The sequence below is a fragment of the Boeremia exigua genome, assembly GCF_020726555.1.
Source record: "Boeremia exigua strain MPI-SDFR-AT-0100 chromosome Unknown C7974scaffold_1, whole genome shotgun sequence".
Lineage (NCBI taxonomy): Eukaryota > Fungi > Ascomycota > Dothideomycetes > Pleosporales > Didymellaceae > Boeremia > Boeremia exigua.
The window spans coordinates 837,716-858,960 of NW_025763518.1; the positions used below are offsets into that span (position 1 = coordinate 837,716).

The following is a 21,245-nucleotide window of genomic DNA, read 5'->3' on the forward strand; positions in this document are numbered from 1 at the left end:
GTCAACATGGTACTCAGGCATGTGACGGGGATATGGTTGTGGGCCGAGTCGCCTTACTGTGGCCGAGAAGAAGCACACGATGCATGAATGAGCGCTCTCTGAGACACGAGACATGGTATTCAACATCCATTATCTTATCAACACAAGTACAAGCTGACTGCAGCTATTTCAGACCTTAAAAGAAGTCCGTCAATATGCCAAGTGAACGATGGCCCACCCCTAACGCCGTGCTCTACGTGTCTCTCAAAGGATGACACGGAATCAGACCCAAAATCCAACATTGTAACCCTTTCAAACGTATGCGCGTGCAAGTTTTGTCTAAACGGCGCCTTTTGGAAACGCCAATGCCATATGGTACGACGATGGAACGATGGAAAAATACGTGATATATACAGTGATTAATCGGCGTGGCGATTTACCAGGTTTCCTGTGTGATGTCAGAACGCGCATCTTAAAGATTGGGGGTCATGGGAGAACTTACGGCAATGTACTGGCCATCGTTCTTCTTGTTGGCCCAGAACTCGTGAGCTTCCTCGCGACTGAGGTTGCCCTTCTGCATGGTGATGTCGATCAAGGCTTCTTCAACGCCCTCACCCATGCCCTTGCTACTACCGCAAACAAAGATACGACCATCGAGTGCGTTGATGACGAACCAGACGATGTCCGCCTGCATGCGGACTTCATCTTGGACGTACTTAGCCTCAGTCTGACCGCTGATACGTGTCTTGCGACTTTGGACAACCTTCTTGATCTCGCGCTCGTGGTCACCGAGCTCACCAGAGTAGAGCTCGTCCAACATGGAGTCGCGAACGCCCTGAATGAGCCAGATCTTGTTGGCACAGTTGGCGTTCTTCAGCCTGTTCAAGATGAAGCCTCGGAATGGAGCCATGCCGACACCTGCACCGATGAGGACCATTGGGCCTTCTCCGCCAAATTGCTTGGACAGTGGGTTGGCCATGAGACCACGGAACATAGGAACGCGAAGGTCAAGGATTTCGCGAGGATCAACGCCTTCCTGCTCAGCAGAGATGAATTGCTGGGCGATACGCTCCATGAAACCACTACCAACACCGGTGCGTGTGCCACCGGACGTGTGCCAATCCGGGGCTTCGTGGATAGTTACGGCCATTTCGATCAGACGGCGCGTGCCAGGCAGACCAGGGCGCGCAGACGAAATGTGGGGATCGTTCGACAGCGAGTAAAATCGTGGCATGAGCTGTGTGAGGACGGAGAGGAGGTTTGGTAGTGGAGGCTTCGAGGAAGGGAAAGCACTGAGGATCTGGGGAATGGTAAGATGCGAGGTGGTGCGTAGGTCGCAGAAGGCTGCCTGGCCCTGTGCCGAGCCGAGATATTCGAGGATCTTCTTCTCGTTGGGTGCATCGGCGAACTCGGCCATGACGCGAAGCAGGTTCTTGGTGGGTGGGCTCGATTGGATGTCTGCACACCATGTGAGCAGCTCACGGCGTGTGGTGACAAGCTCGCGTGGCTCATCCTCTCCCCAGATTGTAGGCCATCGCCCAGACTTAGTCTTGAGTGTTACTGGCTTATCACGAACAAACTTTGGTACACCGAGAAGATCGAACAACTCATCGACCATATCCGGTGCGTTAGGCGGACAGATGCCAATGGCACCGCCAACCTTGAAGTCGACGCCGCCCTCGTCGGGGTAGTCTGTCACGTCGATGTCGAAGTGAATCGTTCTCTTCTCGGCTCCAGGTTTGGTCAACTCGCGGGCGTGGTACAGAGGCGCAGAGTAGACGTTGTACGGCGGGTGTGGCTGGACGTACTTGGGCGGTGCCTTGTGCACCTCCGAGATGTGCTTGACCTCCTTGGACGCCAGAGGCTCGAAGGACATGTTGACCGCGGGAAGTGGTGTTGTGTCGGTAAGCTCGCTATCAAGAGCGAGCGGGCCAATCTTGAGATTGAGGCTCTTGAAGGCGGCATTGTCGGGGATGACGACAGGGAGGAAGGACGGCAAGGATGTGTCTGGCTGAAGGGTCTTGAGCAGACAGCAGCCACCGCCACAGCACTGGCTGATGAGCTTGGTGGCTGTCTCGCCGCTGCCCAGTATCCGCTGGATGTCTGCTGGGCTGTCGGAAATGAGAGTCGTGGAGGCCCGTCGAGGACGCGTCTGGCCATTGAAGTTGACGCTGGCGGCGGGGAGGTCCTGCAGCTTGTCGACAATCTCCTCGACGGCCTGGTCGGGCTCGGTGTTGGGCGTCATGGGCGCCTCAGAGTCGTCGCTGCTGTTCTGGCTCCATAGTATCGACTCGCCCGATGACTTGGGCGATGTGTGCTCGGGCTGGTCAGCACGCGTCGGCTTCAACACCAGCTGGGGAACCTCGCGCGGCTCGGAGGGAATTGGATCGTCGGGGTGCGAGGTCGCGGTGGTGGGCAGTTGGTGTTGCATGGCGGCGGTCGAGGAAGCCATGAAGCGCTGGCGTGGTGGAAAGAGGAAGGCGGACCGGTGGGCTGAGACCGCGACAAAGGGGGCTATTAAGGGTCGCCATGGTTAGCACGGCCTTGGTCAGGATATTGACTATGACGAGCAAGCAGCGACGACAGCGCGGGAGCAGTGCGGTGCATTTCAAATTGCTTTGTAAACCTGCCGGGCGCGGGGTTGTGTGTCGCTGGCTTATCTGATCGGAATTATCAGATCGTGGGATGCAACTGCGTACCTCGTCGGGATGGCTGCGCGCGCCGAAGTGGCAAACGAACGCAGGAGAGTGACAGCCGCCGTGTCTGCAATGCGTAGAAGGGCGACACTTTGAAGGCAGTGCAGAAGGCAATGTGCAGTGGATGTGGAAAAAGTCTGGAAAAGATCTCAAGAGCAGGTGCTGGATGGTGACGGCACCGTGGGCACTGCGCTTCTAAAACTGCGCCGATCCAAGAGCCGTCTGCGAGCGAGGCTGGTCGATGGCCAGCGCTCGATCGGGTAAAGCAGGACTGGAGGAACGCGGCTCAGGTCCGCGGCCCCTGCGAGCGCCAGCTGTGCCGCTACCAAGAGGAGCTGAGAGGAGCTCAGAGGAGCGTCCCAGCACATGATGGCGCAAGACACCGAGCGATGGTCAGGTATGGCCGTCCGTCACGGTGTGCTCCGCATCTGATAGCAACTTGGCGCTGACCTCGCTACGCTTCCGTACCGAGTTGCCGGCCGTCGCTTTTTCGCTCTCTCGCTCTGCAGTAGTCGCCGCATGGTGTTTCGGTCCTCACCGTTCGCAGCCTCCCCATCCTCAACGCAGCACCGAGGAGATGCGATGACCTGCACACGACCGTAAGCCATTACGTCGCCAGGTTGTGCCGCCAAGTCCAAGGATTTCGGTTTATCTTTCCGCATCTGGCTCTCCATTGAAGTAGCAAGCAGATCCCCCAGACGTCCATGCAGTTTCAGAACATTCCATGCCCTTTGCATTTCCTGGCGAATGTTTTATTTGACATCTGCAGGGCATGCGTGCGTTGGCACGAGAGCAAACATGCGCAGGGTCTGCCAATGTCTGCCAATTCCTGTGGCCGAGGCAGTGTCTTTCAACGGCCAGTAGCGGGCCCACACGCTCCGTTCGAGGATTTTCCTGTCTGCAGGCTATCCTGCCCTGTCCGAACTATCGGCGAATTTGCCATTCGCCCTCCCCTCTGACTGATGGTGAGATCATCGATGTACAGACCCCCTATTTCGCAACCTTGCCTTCTTCAAACGGTCTGCAGGAGAACTCACTTTAAAAATTTGTGTTCGGCCGCACTAGTTTTGCACGGTTATCAGATGAAAGCAGATCTGATAACAGCGACATCGGACTATGCAATCACGGATTGTGGGGTCGGTTGCCGTATTGCGTGCTGTACGCCCACTTGGCTTAAGGTATGCTGTCCTTATCTGATCGGTTTCAGGCAAAGACTGCGATTACGAATACACCGATCGACATCTTGTTACCGAAAGCTGGGCTGTCTGACCACTATCCGATCCGGGCGGCTGTGGGCGTTCTCCGCAGAAGGTCCGCCACACTTGGCATCGATGCCCGAATGTGCAGATTTCCGTCTTGCTAGGTATTGTTGAGACTGGACGTACCGCGGTGATGCTGTGACTCACTCCAGGGTATCGTTTAGGAATCTGTCTTCACGAGATGTGCCAGGACAATGCGACCTCACTGGTACTCTAATGAGCTCAGCGTAACGTCAAATGTAGAGTTTTGGAACGTGTTCGCAAGTAGGACGCTTGTCATGTTCCATCTTCCTCGATTCTACAAACCGACAATTGCATGCACATGCCAATGCTCTGTCGTACAAGAGGTATTCAGGCAACGATCACAAACACCCTTTCATTCGTATGATGCAGCATACAAGTCTTCACTCAATCTAGGTCTTTCCAGAGCCAGCTGCTCTGTAGCCTCAAGTTCTTTACTTTTCCCGTACAATAAAGCATGCACCGAACCATCCTGGAGGTCCCTATACGCAGCAATAAAATCACGTGTGGAAATCGAGAAAGCCGCTGCATTGCCCTTCGTACCAACTCGTCATGGGGCTGAAGAAGCTGACGGATCTAGAGATTGTAGAGGAGGCCTTTGCACCGTAACGTTCCGCCATCCATTCTCCACATTACACGCAGCGCAACGACCCCTCGGAGCATTCATTGGACTCCATACCTGCGCGTTGCATCTAGAACAGACTATCCTCTCCATGATCTGAAGCTTTGATACACAAGGAAGAGTGCTCGGTATGCGCATCGTGGCAACAAACATGTCTGCGCCAAACTGTGGTACTACCTGTGCAATACGCCATACCTCCATGCGCAAAGGGCTCTGTTCTCCGAATGAATTTGTTGCAGGATGGGATATGATGGTGTTTACGGTCTTGCCGCGCAAAGGCTCTGCGTCTGCTGACATGTGACCCGTAGCATCATACACAGACTGGATGATGTCCTGCAGGCCGACGAACGAAAGAAGATGTGGATGCTGAGGATTCTTTAGCGCCCAAACAAGCATATTGTTCAGGAATGCAATAGCGTAGAGATGCGCCCAGTTCTTGACTCCGGGACAGTCGTACTTGTCCGCCACCTGCCAAACAGCGACGGAGAATACGACTCGCTTGCTGGGCGTCACCTGTGCAAGTTTGGCGGCGTCGACGTCAACCCAGGGCTCGGATAGACTATATTTGTTCCCTGGTAGGTACAGTGCTTGGAGCACCAGGTGCATAGCGATTGGGTCGTCGCCGTGCAGAATGATCTCCTTGGAATTCGATTCCTACATTGCGTCAGACCAAAGCAGGTAATATTCAGCGTCTGCACTGTTTACCATCCACGTCGGATTAAGAAAAGCATTACGGAACCAGAACGAGGAGCTCGCTAAGATGACCTTGTGTCCGTAGAAGACGTCTTCCGGGCGCTGTCCAAAGCGAATGACAACGTCTGATAGGTTCTCGTTGTTTTCCCACCTGCAATACTGTAAGCCAAGTAGGATACGCGAAGGAGCAAACTCACTGATGTAAACCAAGAGAGCGCTGAACTGGATTGACCTGGCCACCTGGTCCCTCAAGCCTTTGGCGCTTGGTGCTCGTCGCGGGCGAAGAAGGTACAGTGGAGCGCTTCGCAAGCCCGCCTCTCCGAACGTGGTCTTGCGCATCGACCATCTCCTCGTCAGCAGGGCTTCCATGGTCGGGTGGTGGGCCATCGGAAGACATATTGTTGGCAAAGAGAACCCTACCGTAGTTGAGTGGATTGTCTAGCCGTATTGTTGTGTTACGGTGCGCTAGAGGTCTGAGGGTCTTTATATCGATGGAGGCTCAAGTGAAATGAACGTGGTCACGCCTCACCTACAGCTGCTAGAATGCGTTGAAGTTTGTGTACCAACAGCAGTGTGGTCACATTCGTTGCTCAGTTGCTGATGCTCGGCTTGTCGTATCTCCGGGTAAGAGTCTGATGGACACACTTTGGTGATATAAGCACACCATTTAGGACGATATCTCAATGTAACTGATTTGATTGATCGAGTCGATGATGCTGCTTTCCATCATCATTCGGTCAGTTGCAGCGTCTCAATACCCTCTGTTAGGATATTCCCGCCTTGCCTACCTCCCGGCTCAAGCGCCACACCTTTGCAGCCTCCTGTCTCGTCAAACTCTGCATCCACCATCTTCTGCGCGACCCACATCGCTGTTTTTGTATGCAGACTTGGTTCTAACAACCTACCCTCCTTTCTCCCACCATCGACACGGCTTGTCCCCTGCGCGAGCGACTGGAATGTCACCAACTGGTCCCTCATCCACTCGTCCACGCAGCCTCCGTGCTCTATCTCAGCAAGCAGATCATCTGAAACTTTCCTTACGATGTTTGGTATGATATGTCCGGTTTTCCCATTGCGAACGCCGCCATCGTACAGCCAGTCGCGGCCAAGCTTCAGGCCTGTAGAGGTTGTCACTACGAGGAGAAGGTAGTATCGTTTCTCATGGCCTGAGTCTTCAAACGTGATTTCGATTGCTGGATCCTTTGCGTCGCCGAAAATACGCGAGAGGCGCCTTTCAAACATAAGATCAAGGATATCACGGAAGTCCTCCTCAGTATCCTTTGGCGCTATGATCGTGGCTCGTACGCTTGTGATACTTCCTCTCTCTGTCAGCTGGAATGCTGGAAGGGCAGTCGTGAGAGGTGTGATTGTGAACGTCGCGCTTCCTATGCGCGTGCTTCCCGTTGACCAACCACGGGCGTTGCATGTGACTCTGATTGTTGGTATGCCAATTATAGAGAGCATTGGTAGGAGGACTTGTTCCACGTAGTCGTATGATGGCGAGGTTGATACATTGGTTCCGCCCATGACGCGTAGATGGATCGGTCCTTGCGCACCAGAGAAGAGTAGATGTGGCAGCACTGCCTGAAACACGAGGTTGATGCTTCCTGGCGTACTCTGACTGATCGAGATATGCTCCGCTACAATTTTGGAGTGTGTTGGAGGTAGTCGGTTAGGTGCAAACGTAATCTCCTTGCTTTTAAGACCTGCACCACTGATACGCGCGTTGCTGGCTTGCCCCAGCCATGACAGGGAAGTCAAGTGCTGCGCCTTCAGACCACCGCCGCCAGAGCGCCTGCCCCGAATATTGGTGATTCTGACGGGTTTTGCGGTAAGACTGGAAAGACCAAGAGCAATTCGTAAGAGCTGACCTCCTCCTTCTAGTGTGGTGCCCTCTAGATGAATAGGCTCTGCTTGTCTTGGTGCCATGTTGTAGGAGTGCGCCGTGACAAGAATTTGGTTAGAGTTGTAACAGCTAACAATTTGGAGTTTTACATTCTCCCTCCTGGCTGCAGGTACATAAGTCGATCCGAGCACTCACCGCGGAGTCATACAAGTGGCTGCCTAACCTCAGAACCTCGTGTTGCATCAAGAGCGCATGATAATGCGGTCGCTCAGTAAATTCCGAGAGACCACTTCTAATCTTCTGCACCAGAGAGGACGAAAATCTGCGAGACTAGGCCGACCGAACTTCTGGCTGGCCACGCTCCCGTCGCACTCAGAGTACACGCCGTGACGAATACTGTACACCTGGCTGGCTACCCTTAGCTGCGCGAAAGGGTTGAACTGAAGCTGGCCACCTCCAAAGTGCCACGAAACTGCGTGGAAGCTCCTCGATGCAGCATGTTCTGACTCAATGTTGCTGCGCCGTGTTGCGTTGTTGCTAACACACAAATCGTGGCTTGTGTGGAAGCCGCGAAGCTTGGCTGACTGTTATTGTTACTCTGGTTGTTTGCATACCATAGCTCGTGGCTGATTATAGACTGTATCTTTTCATGAGTTACAGACTACGTAGTCCTTGAAAAGTTCCGTAGTCATAAAATTTGCGCGAATATGCTGTAAATGCACCGATACATAGGGCTGAGTGCTTGGGCTTACATCCCACTCTCTCCGCAATACAAAGAAAGGCACGGGTATGAGTGACGTCGCGACACCACTTGTTGGAGCAAGCGGCCTGTGAGCACCACAACCGTCTAAGCTGTCCACTTGTACAATAATGTTGACGCGTCGAAGTTGGTAATCTTGCGCCGTCCAGATCTTTACCAATCGGAGCTTCACGTGGTCCGCGCTCGATCTCCCGGAATCCTTTCGTCACCACCGAGGCGGAACTTTTCTCAGGAGCTATCCAGCGCCGAGCTGTCATCGCCATTGCAGCCAACCTCCCGCCATGTCGGATGCTCCCACAGTGCGCCCATCCAGAATCAGTTCCAGGTAGACAGCCTGTGTGCCCCGTCACACCATGCGCGGAACGGTGGCCTTCGCGGCAAGAGCCTGGCATGGCAATGGAGCACTGTTCTCCTCCATACAGCCGCGCATGACGACAAGCTCGCCCATATCAGTGCTATCAAGAGCATTCAATACCACGAAGTCTGCATCCACTTGCAAGTCTACCTCTACAACACTGTGTGCGAACCGATGTGCGTCATCGCTGTTCCCCACCTATACCGCCCTCCGTTGTGCGCCAGCAGGCACCACGCGCCGCAATGTCTTCCAACAGCCCGCGCGCATGTTCACAGCATCGATAATTCTGGCCGACGCACAGGTCAAGACGCCAACGAGACAGCGGAAATCTTATAAGCAGGAGATGGAGGAGAAGGGTGCTGTAGATCTTGAGGAGAATGACGGCGAGCCCGAGGAGTCTCAAGGCTTTGTCAAATCGGAAAAGGCAACGGCAGCACGCCAGGTGAACCTGAGCGCAAAGCTGAGTAAAGAGGGCGCATCGCAGTCCAGCAGCGGCATGGGAGAAGTCTGGCGGCTGATCAAGATCGCCCGACCAGAAGCAGGCACACTCTCATGGGCATTCGTCTTCCTTCTGTTCTCATCTGCTATCTCTATGTCGATTCCCTTCTCGATCGGTCGCATCCTGGACGCTGCTACTAAAGCCGAGGAAACCGATGGTCTCCTCTTCGGCATGGACATGTCAACATTTTATATTGCGCTGGCTTCGGTACTTTGCGCGGGTGCTGCAGCCAACTTCAGCCGTATCGTAATTTTGCGCATTGTAGGTGAGCGTATTGTCGCTCGCCTACGGTCCCAGCTGTACCGCAAGACCTTCGTTCAGAACGCCGAATTTTTCGACGCAAATCGCGTGGGAGACCTCATCTCTCGCCTCGGTTCAGATACGATCATTGTTGGAAAGAGCATCACGCAGAACCTATCGGACGGTCTGCGCTCACTCGTCAGTGGTGCTGCTGGATTCGCCATGATGGGTTACGTCAGTTTGAAGCTTACGGGAATCCTCGCGTTGATTGGTCCTCCTGTTGCCGTAGTTGCCTTTCTCTCAGGTCGCTCGCTGCGAACTTTGAGTCGCAAGATCCAGAAGAATCTCGGTACCCTGACGAAAATCGCTGAAGAGCGCCTTGGCAACGTGAGGACGAGCCAAGCGTTTGTTGGAGAGGTCCAAGAAGCTTCCCGCTACAACCGTCAGATCAAGAGGATATTCCAGCTCGGAAAAAAAGAAGCCGTAGTTGCTGCTGGCTTCTACGGCAGTACTGGATTGATGGGCAATTTGACCATCATTGCTATCCTATACGTCGGAGGCGGTATGGTGAAGAACGGGGTCATCTCTATTGGTGAACTCTCTTCCTTTCTTATGTACACTGCCTACGCCGGGTCCAGTATGGTCGGCTTGTCCGGCTTCTACGGCGAGATGATGAAGGGCGTGGGTGCCGCCAGTCGTCTCTTTGAACTCCAGGATCGCCAGCCCACCATCTCACCAACGAAAGGTCAACCCGTAAGATCTGCGCGTGGGCCGATTGAGTTCAAGAGCGTTTCATTTGCCTACCCAACAAGACCAGCAGTTGCAATTTTCAAGGACATCAACTTCAAGATTGACCAGGGCACAAACGTTGCAATCGTTGCGCCCAGTGGAGCTGGCAAATCCACCGTTGCAAGTTTGTTGCTGCGTTTCTACGTGCCAACAGCTGGAACCATCACGATCGATGGACGGGACATTACCTCGCTTAACGCGAAGCAGTTGAGAAGGAAAATCGGTTTCGTTGGTCAGGAGCCTGTGCTATTCTCTGGCACAATTGCAGAAAATATCGCATACGGTGCGCCAATGGCGACCCGTGCTGAGATTGTGGCTGCTGCCCGCAAGGCCAATTGCCAGTTCATCAGCGACTTTGTAAGTGCGAAGCCGCATCGACACATGTCTTAGCTAATATAGAGTAGCCTGATGGTCTTGAGACTCACGTCGGCGCACGTGGCACACAGCTTTCTGGCGGCCAGAAGCAGCGTATTGCCATTGCGCGCGCTCTCATCAAGAAGCCCGACATTCTCATCCTCGACGAAGCTACAAGCGCCCTTGACGCTGAGTCGGAAACACTTGTCAACCAGGCCCTTGGTAAATTGCTGGCCGAAAACAACACTACAATCAGTATTGCGCATCGTTTGTCGACCATCAAGCGCTCCGACCGCATCATTTGCATCAATGCTGATGGCGAAGTCGCTGAAGAGGGTACTTATAGAGAGCTTTCGTCTAACCCAGAAGGTGCTTTCAGCAAACTCATGGAGTGGCAGATGAGCGGAGGCGAGGTTGATACTAAGAAAATCAGAGGTCCTGGGCCTACTGAGGAAGAAGAGATCGAGCGGGAACTAGAAAATGAGACAGCAGAGCAGGCCAGCCAGAACAGGGTCTAGTCGGAGACTGTGTTGTGCTCCAGAGCACAGAGGAGACTGGACACTGCACCATGAGCCTCCTTTGTGGTGCGAAAGCAGCGCATGAAATTTGCTGCAATCGCGACGTCCTCCAGCCATCTTGGATAGACGCCATGGGCCACTCGGAGACTCGCCGAGTTCCACCCCACGCAATGTTGAGGCCAGGATCTGTTGTGCTAGCCTCGGCGGGTGGCTGCATGACCTTGATGACACGGACGTGGTGTGACTTTTTCTGGACGCTCACGCGATGCTGAACGAACATCAGAACACCCAACGGTGACAGTGACGATGTTTTGCGACAGCATCACATCACACCGCAGCACAGAGTCGCATCGGAAGAAGTAGAAATATGTACATTAGACCTGCATTAATTGCCAGACTTAGCTCACTTCAATCATCGAACAAAACTTTACGGCTTTCAGTTCACAATCAACATGTCTTCCTGCGGCTCCTTCGCTATGAACAGCTCCTATGGCAGCAACTCTTCACTCTTACAACAAACCAATTGTTGCGCAACGTCCAGGTACTACTCGCAGCGTCTACATCCTTTTGATTTTCTGCACTCGCTTCATATGCCAAAACGACCTTCAACCTCAAGGTCTGCCAGCTCGACGACCACAACGAGTAATGCTAGCGGCAACTAGCCCACAGCGTCATCAAGGTACGGCATGCATCCAATCATCGGAATCTCAATCAGCATCGCATAAGCCAGTCGCGATGATATGGTCACCAGTAATCAAACGTCGGGCACCACACTATGAGTGTCGCATGCTGACGTCATGCACCTAGATCATAGCATGTTGCGTAATAACGACGAGCATCACCGACCGGCATTGAGATCGCAATGATGCATATATACCCACAGACATTCCTCCAACCACTATATACTCAATGTTTAACACTACTCGACTCACGACTTCCCTGATACGATCATCAAAACCAATCACCCTGAAACCTTTCAGACATTTCTCCACGACGGTGTCAAGAGCTATGGACGCATACAAGAAGGCTGGAAACCGCAAGAATGAGCCGCCAAAGCATGAGATGTTCCATTTCCCTGGGCTGCTAAGCAGTAAGCGCGAATTCGGCGACTTCAGAACGGTGCTTCACACGGGACTCTTCAGCCAAATTGTAGCCATGGAGGTCCCAGTTAACGGAGACATCGGCGATGAGGTATGTCATGGCTACCTCCGAAGGCGCATCGATTAGATGGAACTTTTTTGCATATACTAATGGCATATCCAGGTCCACACCGTCGACCAGATCCTCATGTTCACATCCGGCCGCGGCCTCGCAACAGTCGCTGGCAAGGATCAGGAAGTCAAGGCCGGCGATGTTGTCGTTGTGCCCGCCGGGACTCAGCATCAGTTCGTCACGCGAGGCGACCAGCCTTTGGAGTTGATCACCATATATGCGCCCGGCGAGCATCTGCCGACCAGCGTACACAAGACGAAAGAAATTGGTGATAAGGAGGAGGAAGATGGTATTGATGAGGCGCCTGAGTGGAGTCAGAACAGCAAGAAAGATAATGAGGAGAACGGGCTTGTCAATGAGAGCGGGAAGTACTAGTTACAAAATAAGTGCGAACGATCTGTGGCTGCTACATCATACTTACTGAATTGTAACGTGCTGGCGATACGACTCATTCGAAATCACCGAGAAGTCCACACTACGTAAACGAGTAACACAACGCGCGCACTGTCAACACCGTATTGCTCTGGCCGATGATGATTGTACAGTGCATGTTGAAAACGCCATCACTCAAAGCGAAACGTCTAGTTGGATAGGAAAGGCGCCATATGACTTCATGTAAACTACAGAATTTATCTGTAAAGCACTGCGAAGCTAACCATTGTTGATGTTGTTGGCTTCGTCTTTGTTCTCATTTAGATTCCTCATCGCATACATGACGCTCTACCCAAACTTCGTCGTTTTGGACCGCGCGATCGAGTGGATGCTGAGCTCCTGCAGTCATAACAAAGCTTCAGGTTCGTTAGAGATCGTGCATCCTGGTAGACAAATGTGCTTACAGAAAACCTAACAGGCCTCTCATATCCCCAATCAAAGTACCACCAGCCTCCTCCACTTGCGCCTTTAAGTTGTCCATAAGGTTGGGATCGTCGTCCTTAAGATACGGACCTACGGTAAGTTAGTCGGCTGCAATTGTACGAGTGAAAGCATATTCGCGTACAGTGAATGCATCTTTCCTCGTAGACATATTGTGCAGGTTGGTTAGATGCGGCTCGTGAGGGGGATGGTTGCGAGATGCTGAAGTCTTTGTGGTGTCGTGATGTGAAAGTGGTTTTGGGGTCATGCCGCGTTGGAGAGAAGAAATTTGTACCCTAGGCCCCCCACGTGACGAGGTGAAGGTATGGACATATGTATTGTGTGCGTCCACAATACCAACATTTCGCGAAAATTCTCGCAGGACAACTCAAAAACTCACCCAGCCGTCTATAATCTACCCAAACACATCAGTCACCATGTCGCTTCGCGTACACTACCGACGGATTCCAGCCGGAGAGTGCTGTGCCTGTCTATTCCGCTTTGCCAACATCGATGTCGCTGAGCTGAGCTGCGGTCACATGCTCCACCCGAACTGAATCGCTGCACTTGAGACGTACCGCTGTCCTCTACGATGTGGTCAGATCCGCGCTGAAGAAATTCGCCCACAACAGGGCGGTCAGGCAGCTGCAGCCATAGCACCAGGACAAGAGTGGGGAGGTGAAATCGATCGCGACATTATTGATGCTTACCGCACCATGCGAAGCGATGGCAGCATAGATGCCTACTCTCTGGCTCTTCTGGAGGTCATGGAAGCTGGTCTTGTCCAGCGTGAAGCGTAAGAAATGTACTCGTGTTACGTGTGGAGCAATTTCACTGACCAGACATAGTGCAATGCGAGAGAACGAGAAGAAGCTGGCCAGAGCTGCACGATTCCAGGTGCAACGCACAAAGATCGACAGGTCTACGCTGGCCCTACTCGCCGAACGTCAGAGCGTGTTCTTCGAGGCTAAGGCAACTAACACCTTCTTCACCCACACCATCGAGACTGGGGTCACTGATGGGGCCATACTCATTCGTTTCCTCTACAAGCCCGACTCCAGCACTGTCGATACATGCTACGTTTGGGTAGACAAGGAGGATAAAGCAGAAGACATTGCGCGGGCCTGGAGTGCTGTCTTGTGGGGTGCAGGGATGGCCAACGAGAATCCTCTAGAGTGGGCGCCGTGGTTCAAGTGCAACAACAAGGTGCTTTACTGGGCAGTGAAGTTGGACCTTAACAACGGCGATACTATTGAGCATCATTTGTAGCTTCGTAATTATTTGCGGGCGAAAGCGACTCCAGGGCTGCAAGGAAAAATTGCGGGCTATAGCAAATAGTAAGTCTGTAATCACTTGCAGACAAAGCTCTCTTGCCACTCTATTACTGCGATTACGTAGGCCTAGGAGGTTATATATTAACCTGGCCCGACTTCAATCTTTCCTTCTTCTATACCGTCCTTACTACCCTGTTTAGCTTGCCGCCAAAATCTCTGTTCTTGCTTAATCAACATCTAGTCGTCTATCACTCCAAGGTATCACCATGGTGTTGCGCCACGCCAGCGTCCCTAGATACATCTACCCTTTTATAAGATACGTATTCTGTATGCAACGGGGTAATACTTCTGGTCAGAATACCTAAGCAGAGGATGTCATGAAAAGCCATGTAGGTAAAGATCTGTTGTGCTTGCCACTATAAGGTAAGATTGTGTTTGTTGCTTTCCATTACACCATGCAGGCACAGTAAAATCAACCTGACTAGGGTATCGCGGTTACACCTCCTTGGAAGAATTCTCGGGCTCACTGGTACCAGCACGCTGATCTCCACGAGACGACTCTCCTCCACCACGCTGACATCCCGGAGACGACTGCCCTCTACCACGCTGGCTTCCACGGGACGAGTTGCTCCTAGCACGCTGCGTCTCTCACACCTTCCCCATGCCTTTACGATTGGCGGCCACGCTGGTGCCAGTCTTCTCTGGATCTTGGCTGACACTCTCTGCCACCTGACCCTCTAGAGCCGAGTTACCGTGCAAGGCAGTAGCGCGAAAGTGGCCAGCGTTTGCAACCTGTGCATTGCCCTCGAAGGGTTTTGGACCTTTGGCCAATTGCAACCTCCTATACGGGCCCGGCTTTTCGTGTTAGCTGGATGTCTGCTACAGTCTGGTATGATGACGTACCGTAGAAGAGTCGTAGTTAATTGTCTTATCAGAGGACGTTTCATCATTCGGTTGCAAATGCAAGTCGACTACAAAAGGCACTCCAGATTCTGCTGCAGCGTTCGCGCGCGCGGTCTCCTTGTCGACAAAATCTTTGGTCCAAAACACTTCAGAGGTCAGCATGTGTCTATTAATTTCTATTACTACTTACACTCGGCGGCAAGAGCGGGAACCGAGCGGGCCGTGAGAATGCGGCGCTGCAGGATCGGGGCGTCGTCGGCGGGCGCTACGTTTACAGCAGAGGGAGACAAGCCGGAGCGGTCGTCGAGCAAATCAGTATTATCAGAGCCGCTGATTGAGCTGAAGAAGCAAGGGGAGGGGTGAGTGGAGGGCGGAGGGTGGGGCAGGAAGGCGGAGGAGGGTGGTGGGGCGGCGTTGAGGTCACCATTGAGGACGACGTAACAGATAAAGAGATTGTAATAGAAGTCTCGCTGTTGTGGTGGAAGAGTATTGGTAGTGAGCGTAGCTTTGATTTAGTTTTGTAAGCAAACGAGAATTTGAAGTAAAGGTGAAGGTAAGAGAGCGGAGGTCCGTGCGCGGATTGTCAGATGTACCAAGCCCTGCCTCTCCACGCATTGCCACATCGAACGTGAGACTTGATACCAAGAAGCTGTCCATTACAGACCCGTGTCCCAACTCTAACGCGCCATCACGTCACACGCAACGACAACTACCTACCTATCTAAGGTAGCCCTTCTGGGCAGGGTTGGCACTGTCTATTATCGGCTGTTGCAGACGCTAATCCACAGAACCAGTCCTCAACGCCGTCTCACTCTCCATGGCGCCCACATGATCCAAGGATAAAGACGCAGATGTACAGGGACAGATGGACCACCAGTGGTGGTTGTCCGAGGTAGATTCGAGGTGTGCCTAGAGGAGATAATATCTTCAATGTATCGCCATGTTCTTGGAACTGTTGTAAGATCTAAACCATCCTTATCGCAGCCAATAAGCCGCAGAATTACGACTGAATTACTCCGCTCAGCGTATATACGGCAGCGAGAGCAGGCTTTGCTGTGCAGTAAGCTAGGTAGCCGGTCGCACCTGCCTGGGTGTAGTAGATATTCCCTACGTGCGTGCAATTCTCCAGGGCAAATGCGTAATTATAGACTGTAATATTGAGATCCGAGTTGAGAGGGCCCGACATTCCAGCCGGCGTAACATAGACAAAGTTGCTCGTCACATCATCAACGTGGAAGTGTAGGCGGCCTTCAGATAGACGTTGCACTTTTGTTCCAAATGTTTGGATAGTATAGAAAGATCTAGCATTCATAAGTACCGGTAAAATATCGACGTGGAAATGTATACCACTATCAATCTGGCGGTACAAGTACTGCAGAGGATAGCTGAAGATTCAGCATCTCGTGCTCGTGCGAGCAACCTGATCTGAATATCTAAGTACCATGGAGACATGAGTATGTCCTCTGCCGCGCACCTAGGGGTACTCCGTATACTCAGGTCCTATCAGGTACCCCAGCGCGACTGCGTGCGCGCTGCTTGACATTTTTGTAGGATCCAACCCAAGTTCATCGCAGCCAAAAAGCCGCAGCAGTACAACTGGATTACTCCGTTCAGCGTGCCAAACCCGGACATGATGAAGTAAACAAACAACAACTGTGAAGGGAACGAACAAGAGATCAGATAGGTCGGGGAATGCAGGCTCTCATCGGTGGCTAGCGTCGCGATAAGCCATTAGCGTCGAATTACGCGAGTAGCGTCAACTAGTCTTCTCCCACGCCTTCCCTAGTAAGTCAGCTTCTCGACCTCTCACTCAAGTACTACCCTTATACCAACCCACATCACCCTCAACACTACGAAGAAGCACAGCTCTCGTTTGACAGCATGATTCTTCTTACAGTTCTAGCTTCGACAAGCAGTTTAAGGCGACGATACTTACGCTCCTTACCGTCGTAGCCTAGGCAGCTACCAGCCACCTTGTGGAACGATTGGAAACGAATGCAGCAACATCTCAAGAGTTCCAGGATCCTACTCCATCTCCTATATCTCTCCCCGAGGCGCAGTCTGCACTACCGCATCATTTATCGTCCTGAAGTCCAGTCGAACTTCCGCTTACTTGTCATATTCAAGGACAGGGTGGAATCGGGATATCTCATGCTCCTGGAAACAATCTTCACCATCCTATTTGGGTCATTTCAGTTTCAGGGCCGCAAAATCGACTACACTAGGCTCTGCATGAGGAGATTGAACCAGGATATCTAATGCTACTGGAGACAGTTTTCACCATCCTCTTCGGATCATTCCAATTCCAAGAATATACGCATCGCTACGCCACCACAGCAGCCTATAATCTCGTCTCTAGGGTCCGTGAAGAGGTTGGACTATTTAACGCACCATGGCGAGGTCTCAATGCAGCGCTACCTATGCTGCAAGGCTTTCGCCAGCCTAACCTTATCATAAGCCCTTGCATGAACAAAGGGTGCAACAATCTGACTGCTCCGCGTAAGCTACAGGGCGAACTGCCCGCCAACAGCCCACAGGGCCGGCGTGGGATTCTCAATCCGGAAGACCCTCTAGGAGGATACGTCTGCCGAAGCTGTGCCCGATGGCGCAGGAGGCATGGCTCACTGCCTGACGAGGCCAAATGTAAAAAAAAATTGATTACACCAGGCTCTGTATGAGGTTGCGGCCAGATGACAAAGATCCGCAATGCGCCGACTGTAAGTCCAGGCGCTCAGATCAAGAGTCTAAGAATAGGAAATCCCTCAACCGCTTTCGTTACACACCAGATGAAGGCTTCGAAGGCTTTTACTGTGACGCCTGCTGGCCGTATTTCAAGAAGCACGGCCGACATAGGCCACGTACGTCTCGTGGAGAGCTCCGAACAATGAACCATCAGGCGGGCGATCCTTGCGGACACTGCCGAGCACCATATGTGAAGAAGACCGGCGGTTCACACTCATTCCATCGCGAGCTCCAGAAAACGCTCTGCAACCGGTGCGGCGTGATCTTCAGCAAGCACGAAAAACTTCCTACTGTGAAGGTTCTTGCTGAACGGGATTTGAGGGAGGCTCGGAGTAAGAACGAGCAGATAGTCTGCTCGAAATGTTCGGCAGTTGAGAAGGAGAACCCCTCCAAGTACCTAAAGCACGGAACTGATAAGGATGGCAACATCCTCTGCCGGAAATGCATTGTTCAGACTCTCGCGGACACCGCTTTCTCAGCGAGATCAAACCCGCGAAGTCAACCAAGGCCCCGTCTGCATACGGCTACAACTGAGAAATTAGCGCCTCTAATGCTAAGGTATTCAGCAATGACAAGCAGAATGTACACATGAAGCTACGTCATCATGTCAGAATAAGAGTTACCAACGCAGCAGAGTACAAGCGGTCCAAAGACCGCGTATTAGGCCGATTTTACACTGAGCGTGGCCGCATTTTTGGTGCAACCTCATACCTCGCCCTGTTGAGTCACCATGTTATCGCGTTTGAGGAGTTCCAGGCTGCTGTGTTTGAACCTCGCACTTGAAGAACGTCGAGAAGCTATTGCACCAGCCTCAGAGACGCCAGCACAGAAGCGGAGTCGAGATTCGTCGTCGACTCGCAAAAACCGCAAAGGATGAGCACCTCCAACGGCTCAAAGATTCGCGAGCCAAGGCAGTCCAGACAACAGAGACAGAGCTCACCCGGCTTGAAGCGCTTGGCAAGGAAGGAAAAGTTGCTGGCGACGTGCTCAACAGGGCAAAGAAGCTGGTTGAGTTCCACACCAAACAGAATGTCGAGTGGGTACCAAAAAACATGAATTCAATCGTTAAGCGCGATTTTCTCCCTCGTGCGAAGATATCTTACGCACGGAAGATGCCTGCGGTTCAACAACTTGTATGGCAGAGAGAGTGGAGCGGCGACATTGGCACTACGATGCTCTGGCCATCCAAGGATGTCATCGACATCCACGGCACTCTCCAGGATGAAAAGCTGAAGTCATACTATCGCGCAGACTTCGCGGTTGCGTGCCACGTTCTCTGGCGCTACGTGACTGGCGTCGACAACGAGAACGCATACCTCTCCACAGCACTCGTAGATGCCGACATTCGCGGCACTAACATCACAATGAAAGGCACAGTAAGTCGTCAGTCAATCAACACAATAAACCAAGAAGGTGCTAATTACTTAGGAGACAGACCGAGTATTCGCTAGTGTGGCTGCTGTGACCGACAGCTAGTTTTCCGAACTTGACGGATTGGACTTGTTGAGACTACCGACGTCGGCGGTCTCCCGGGCGAGCAAACGCAAAGAAGAAGTGAATCTCCCAAGCTCCGACTTCAGTCCAGGCAAGAGGCAGAAGAGTATGATGATAATGTCGCAAAATACGTCCAACACCCCTTCGTAGAACAAGATGTTACATTCGACAATAACATCGTCATCTTTTGTCCACAGGGTGTAAACGGATGACCTGAATTTGACATTGACAGGCATATATAGAAATTGTCCGGTGAAATATATCTAGGGCGGTCAAAGCCAATCTGGAAACGGATTCTGCAACACTCTAGGATCGTAAGAGATTCTCTTTCTCTTCTCTCTTCTCCTTGGAAACAAAGCCTGCGCTAACGCACCGCATGTCAAGCTGAAGTGGAGTCAAAATTGTCGATTGTTTCCTATCTTCAAGAGTAGAGTTGAGACAAGTTACCTAATGCTCCTAGACCTCGTCGTTCCTATCTTGTTCACGGCCTCTCGGCCACAGATATCTTTTGCTACAAGGATTGCACTGCACCTAGGCTCGTCCGACCAGCCACGGCGAACATAATCGTGATCGCCCGCTATGCGCGAAATTGCTTTCTACCACACTGACTGCAGAATCATGATTACACGGACCGAGCCAAAACTTTGCTATGAACATACGACGAACACGGGTGCTTTGTACCACCTCGCAAAACACGCGCTCTAGATCGTCATTGTGAGATTGGTGAGGCTGTGCGCTGTTCGGTCGTACCCTAGCTCCACTTGTAACAAACGTGCTCCTTATCATCCTTGTCCTGAAACCTCTACATTAGAAACAAATAATTACCGAACACTAAACAAGCACGTCAAGCAACGCGTACATCCGAACGTGCAGGTGGATCGAGGCGATCCTGACCCCACAATTTGGGAGATGCGGATCACGCGACGAGAGTCGAGATGGTTGGAGCAGAACACATAAATAGGGGGCAGACCAACATATCTAGCCAGCATCGGCAGAACTTTTCAAACCCTCCATTCACTAGTATAACAGTCGTTACCAAACCCACAATGTTTGCCAAGTCCATTCTCACCATCCTCACCATCGCCGTCGCTGCGACTGCCACTCTCCAACCAGCTTCCTCGAACACGAAGGGAAAATACCCTTCCAGTCCCGGCTGCTCAGGTATGTTGATATTTCCCCTGCAAACATGGGCTTTTTATCTAACACTGGCCAGTGACAAAAACGTCCAAGGCTATCCAGGCCGCCGAGTGCAGCCACAATACCCGCGTCTCCGGCACACAAACCTTTGCTGTCTTCACACAGGACCACCAGTACGATGGTAACTATGGCTACCCGTACGGTACATGTGAGGCGTACACGTGTGCGCCAGGCACAAAGATGAAGAGCAACAGCGACAAGTGGACCTTCTACTGGAGTGACGCGGGTGAGCAGTCTGGCGAGGGTGCTGGCTGCATCAAGAGTCCCAAGGATGGCTCATGCGGTTGCGAGAACTCAGATGGCACCTTCATCTACGGCGGCAAGAACTGTAAATAAGCAATTAAAGAATGAAGGAGCGGAGGCTTTTGAGAGCGAACGGTTTGACACAACCTCGGGAGGAACCAGCTTAGCGAAAGTTTGGGATCAGTCACTTATCACATCTTTCTGCACACCGTTGTGCACCCCCGGGATGCGCTCACATTTTCGATTCAATGCCATGTTTCGCTTCGATAACCTTATCACGAGCGTGGTTCTGGGAGAAAGTATGTCCCCGACTTACATGATGCAAATTAAATGTCCTCCATGCCCTCGTTTTCTGAGCCCTTCACACCCTCACCTTCTGCACCCTCTTTTTCTTGAATGTCAGTACCTTCCTTCTCGTCTGTATCTAGGCCTGCGGCTTAAAGTTAGACATGGGATGTCATCAGTTCACAAAATACCTACCTTGAATGATTGCGTCCTCATCACGCGTATCAATCTTGAAGTTTGGCATCGATACACTCTCGTGGTTCCCTTCCGGATTACCCCGGTCATACACATCGCTGCCGTCGTCGTTTGAGCCCCCAGTCATGGTAATCTTCCTTGCGTCCTGCCATACTGAAACAGTCGACTTGTGTCAAAGCACGAGCAGGTATTAAGACTAGGTGAAAGTAGTTTATTG

At 52.2% G+C, this 21,245-nt stretch overlaps 8 protein-coding genes across 8 annotated transcripts; 4 read left to right on the top strand and 4 right to left on the bottom strand.

Moving 5' to 3' along the window:
* Positions 1-270: 270 nt before the first annotated feature.
* C7974DRAFT_5301 (uncharacterized protein) lies at positions 271-2,720 on the bottom strand. The gene is made up of 3 exons (XM_046146801.1): positions 2,679-2,720; positions 482-2,493; positions 271-427 (listed from the first exon to the last, which is right to left on the bottom strand). The coding sequence occupies exons 2-3, from the start codon at positions 2,429-2,431 to the stop codon at positions 416-418; spliced, it is 1,962 nt and encodes a 653-aa protein (XP_046002529.1). The 5' UTR covers positions 2,432-2,493; positions 2,679-2,720; the 3' UTR covers positions 271-415.
* A 1,767-nt stretch (positions 2,721-4,487) lies between these two features.
* On the bottom strand, positions 4,488-5,273 carry C7974DRAFT_382211 (uncharacterized protein). The gene has a single exon (XM_046140657.1). It carries the CDS (start codon positions 5,181-5,183, stop codon positions 4,506-4,508), a length of 678 nt encoding a protein of 225 aa, XP_046002530.1. The 5' UTR covers positions 5,184-5,273; the 3' UTR covers positions 4,488-4,505.
* Positions 5,274-5,999: 726 nt separating this feature from the next.
* On the bottom strand, positions 6,000-7,199 carry C7974DRAFT_407493 (RNA 3'-terminal phosphate cyclase domain-containing protein; the record flags this gene model as incomplete). Its single annotated transcript, XM_046143245.1, has 1 exon — positions 6,000-7,199. The coding sequence occupies one exon, from the start codon at positions 7,197-7,199 to the stop codon at positions 6,000-6,002; it is 1,200 nt and encodes a 399-aa protein (XP_046002531.1).
* A 1,030-nt stretch (positions 7,200-8,229) lies between these two features.
* C7974DRAFT_300930 (ATP-dependent permease MDL2) lies at positions 8,230-10,631 on the top strand (the record flags this gene model as incomplete). The annotated part of the gene is made up of 2 exons (XM_046137823.1): positions 8,230-10,116; positions 10,164-10,631. 2 exons carry the CDS (start codon positions 8,230-8,232, stop codon positions 10,629-10,631), a joined length of 2,355 nt encoding a protein of 784 aa, XP_046002532.1.
* A 786-nt stretch (positions 10,632-11,417) lies between these two features.
* C7974DRAFT_5387 (RmlC-like cupin domain-containing protein) lies at positions 11,418-12,363 on the top strand. Its single transcript, XM_046146820.1, has 2 exons — positions 11,418-11,822; positions 11,895-12,363. Exons 1-2 carry the CDS (start codon positions 11,541-11,543, stop codon positions 12,216-12,218), a joined length of 606 nt encoding a protein of 201 aa, XP_046002533.1. The 5' UTR covers positions 11,418-11,540; the 3' UTR covers positions 12,219-12,363.
* A 1,846-nt stretch (positions 12,364-14,209) lies between these two features.
* On the bottom strand, positions 14,210-15,994 carry C7974DRAFT_467550 (uncharacterized protein). Its single transcript, XM_046146365.1, has 4 exons — positions 15,466-15,994; positions 15,063-15,377; positions 14,873-15,018; positions 14,210-14,824 (listed from the first exon to the last, which is right to left on the bottom strand). The coding sequence occupies exons 1-4, from the start codon at positions 15,527-15,529 to the stop codon at positions 14,618-14,620; spliced, it is 732 nt and encodes a 243-aa protein (XP_046002534.1). The 5' UTR covers positions 15,530-15,994; the 3' UTR covers positions 14,210-14,617.
* Positions 15,995-17,339: 1,345 nt separating this feature from the next.
* Positions 17,340-18,436, top strand: C7974DRAFT_5476 (uncharacterized protein). The gene has a single exon (XM_046146831.1). The coding sequence runs from the start codon at positions 17,547-17,549 to the stop codon at positions 18,204-18,206; it is 660 nt and encodes a 219-aa protein (XP_046002535.1). The 5' UTR covers positions 17,340-17,546; the 3' UTR covers positions 18,207-18,436.
* Positions 18,437-20,052: 1,616 nt separating this feature from the next.
* C7974DRAFT_382221 (uncharacterized protein) lies at positions 20,053-21,028 on the top strand. Its single transcript, XM_046140658.1, has 2 exons — positions 20,053-20,269; positions 20,322-21,028. The coding sequence occupies exons 1-2, from the start codon at positions 20,155-20,157 to the stop codon at positions 20,639-20,641; spliced, it is 435 nt and encodes a 144-aa protein (XP_046002536.1). The 5' UTR covers positions 20,053-20,154; the 3' UTR covers positions 20,642-21,028.
* Positions 21,029-21,245: the final 217 nt, after the last annotated feature.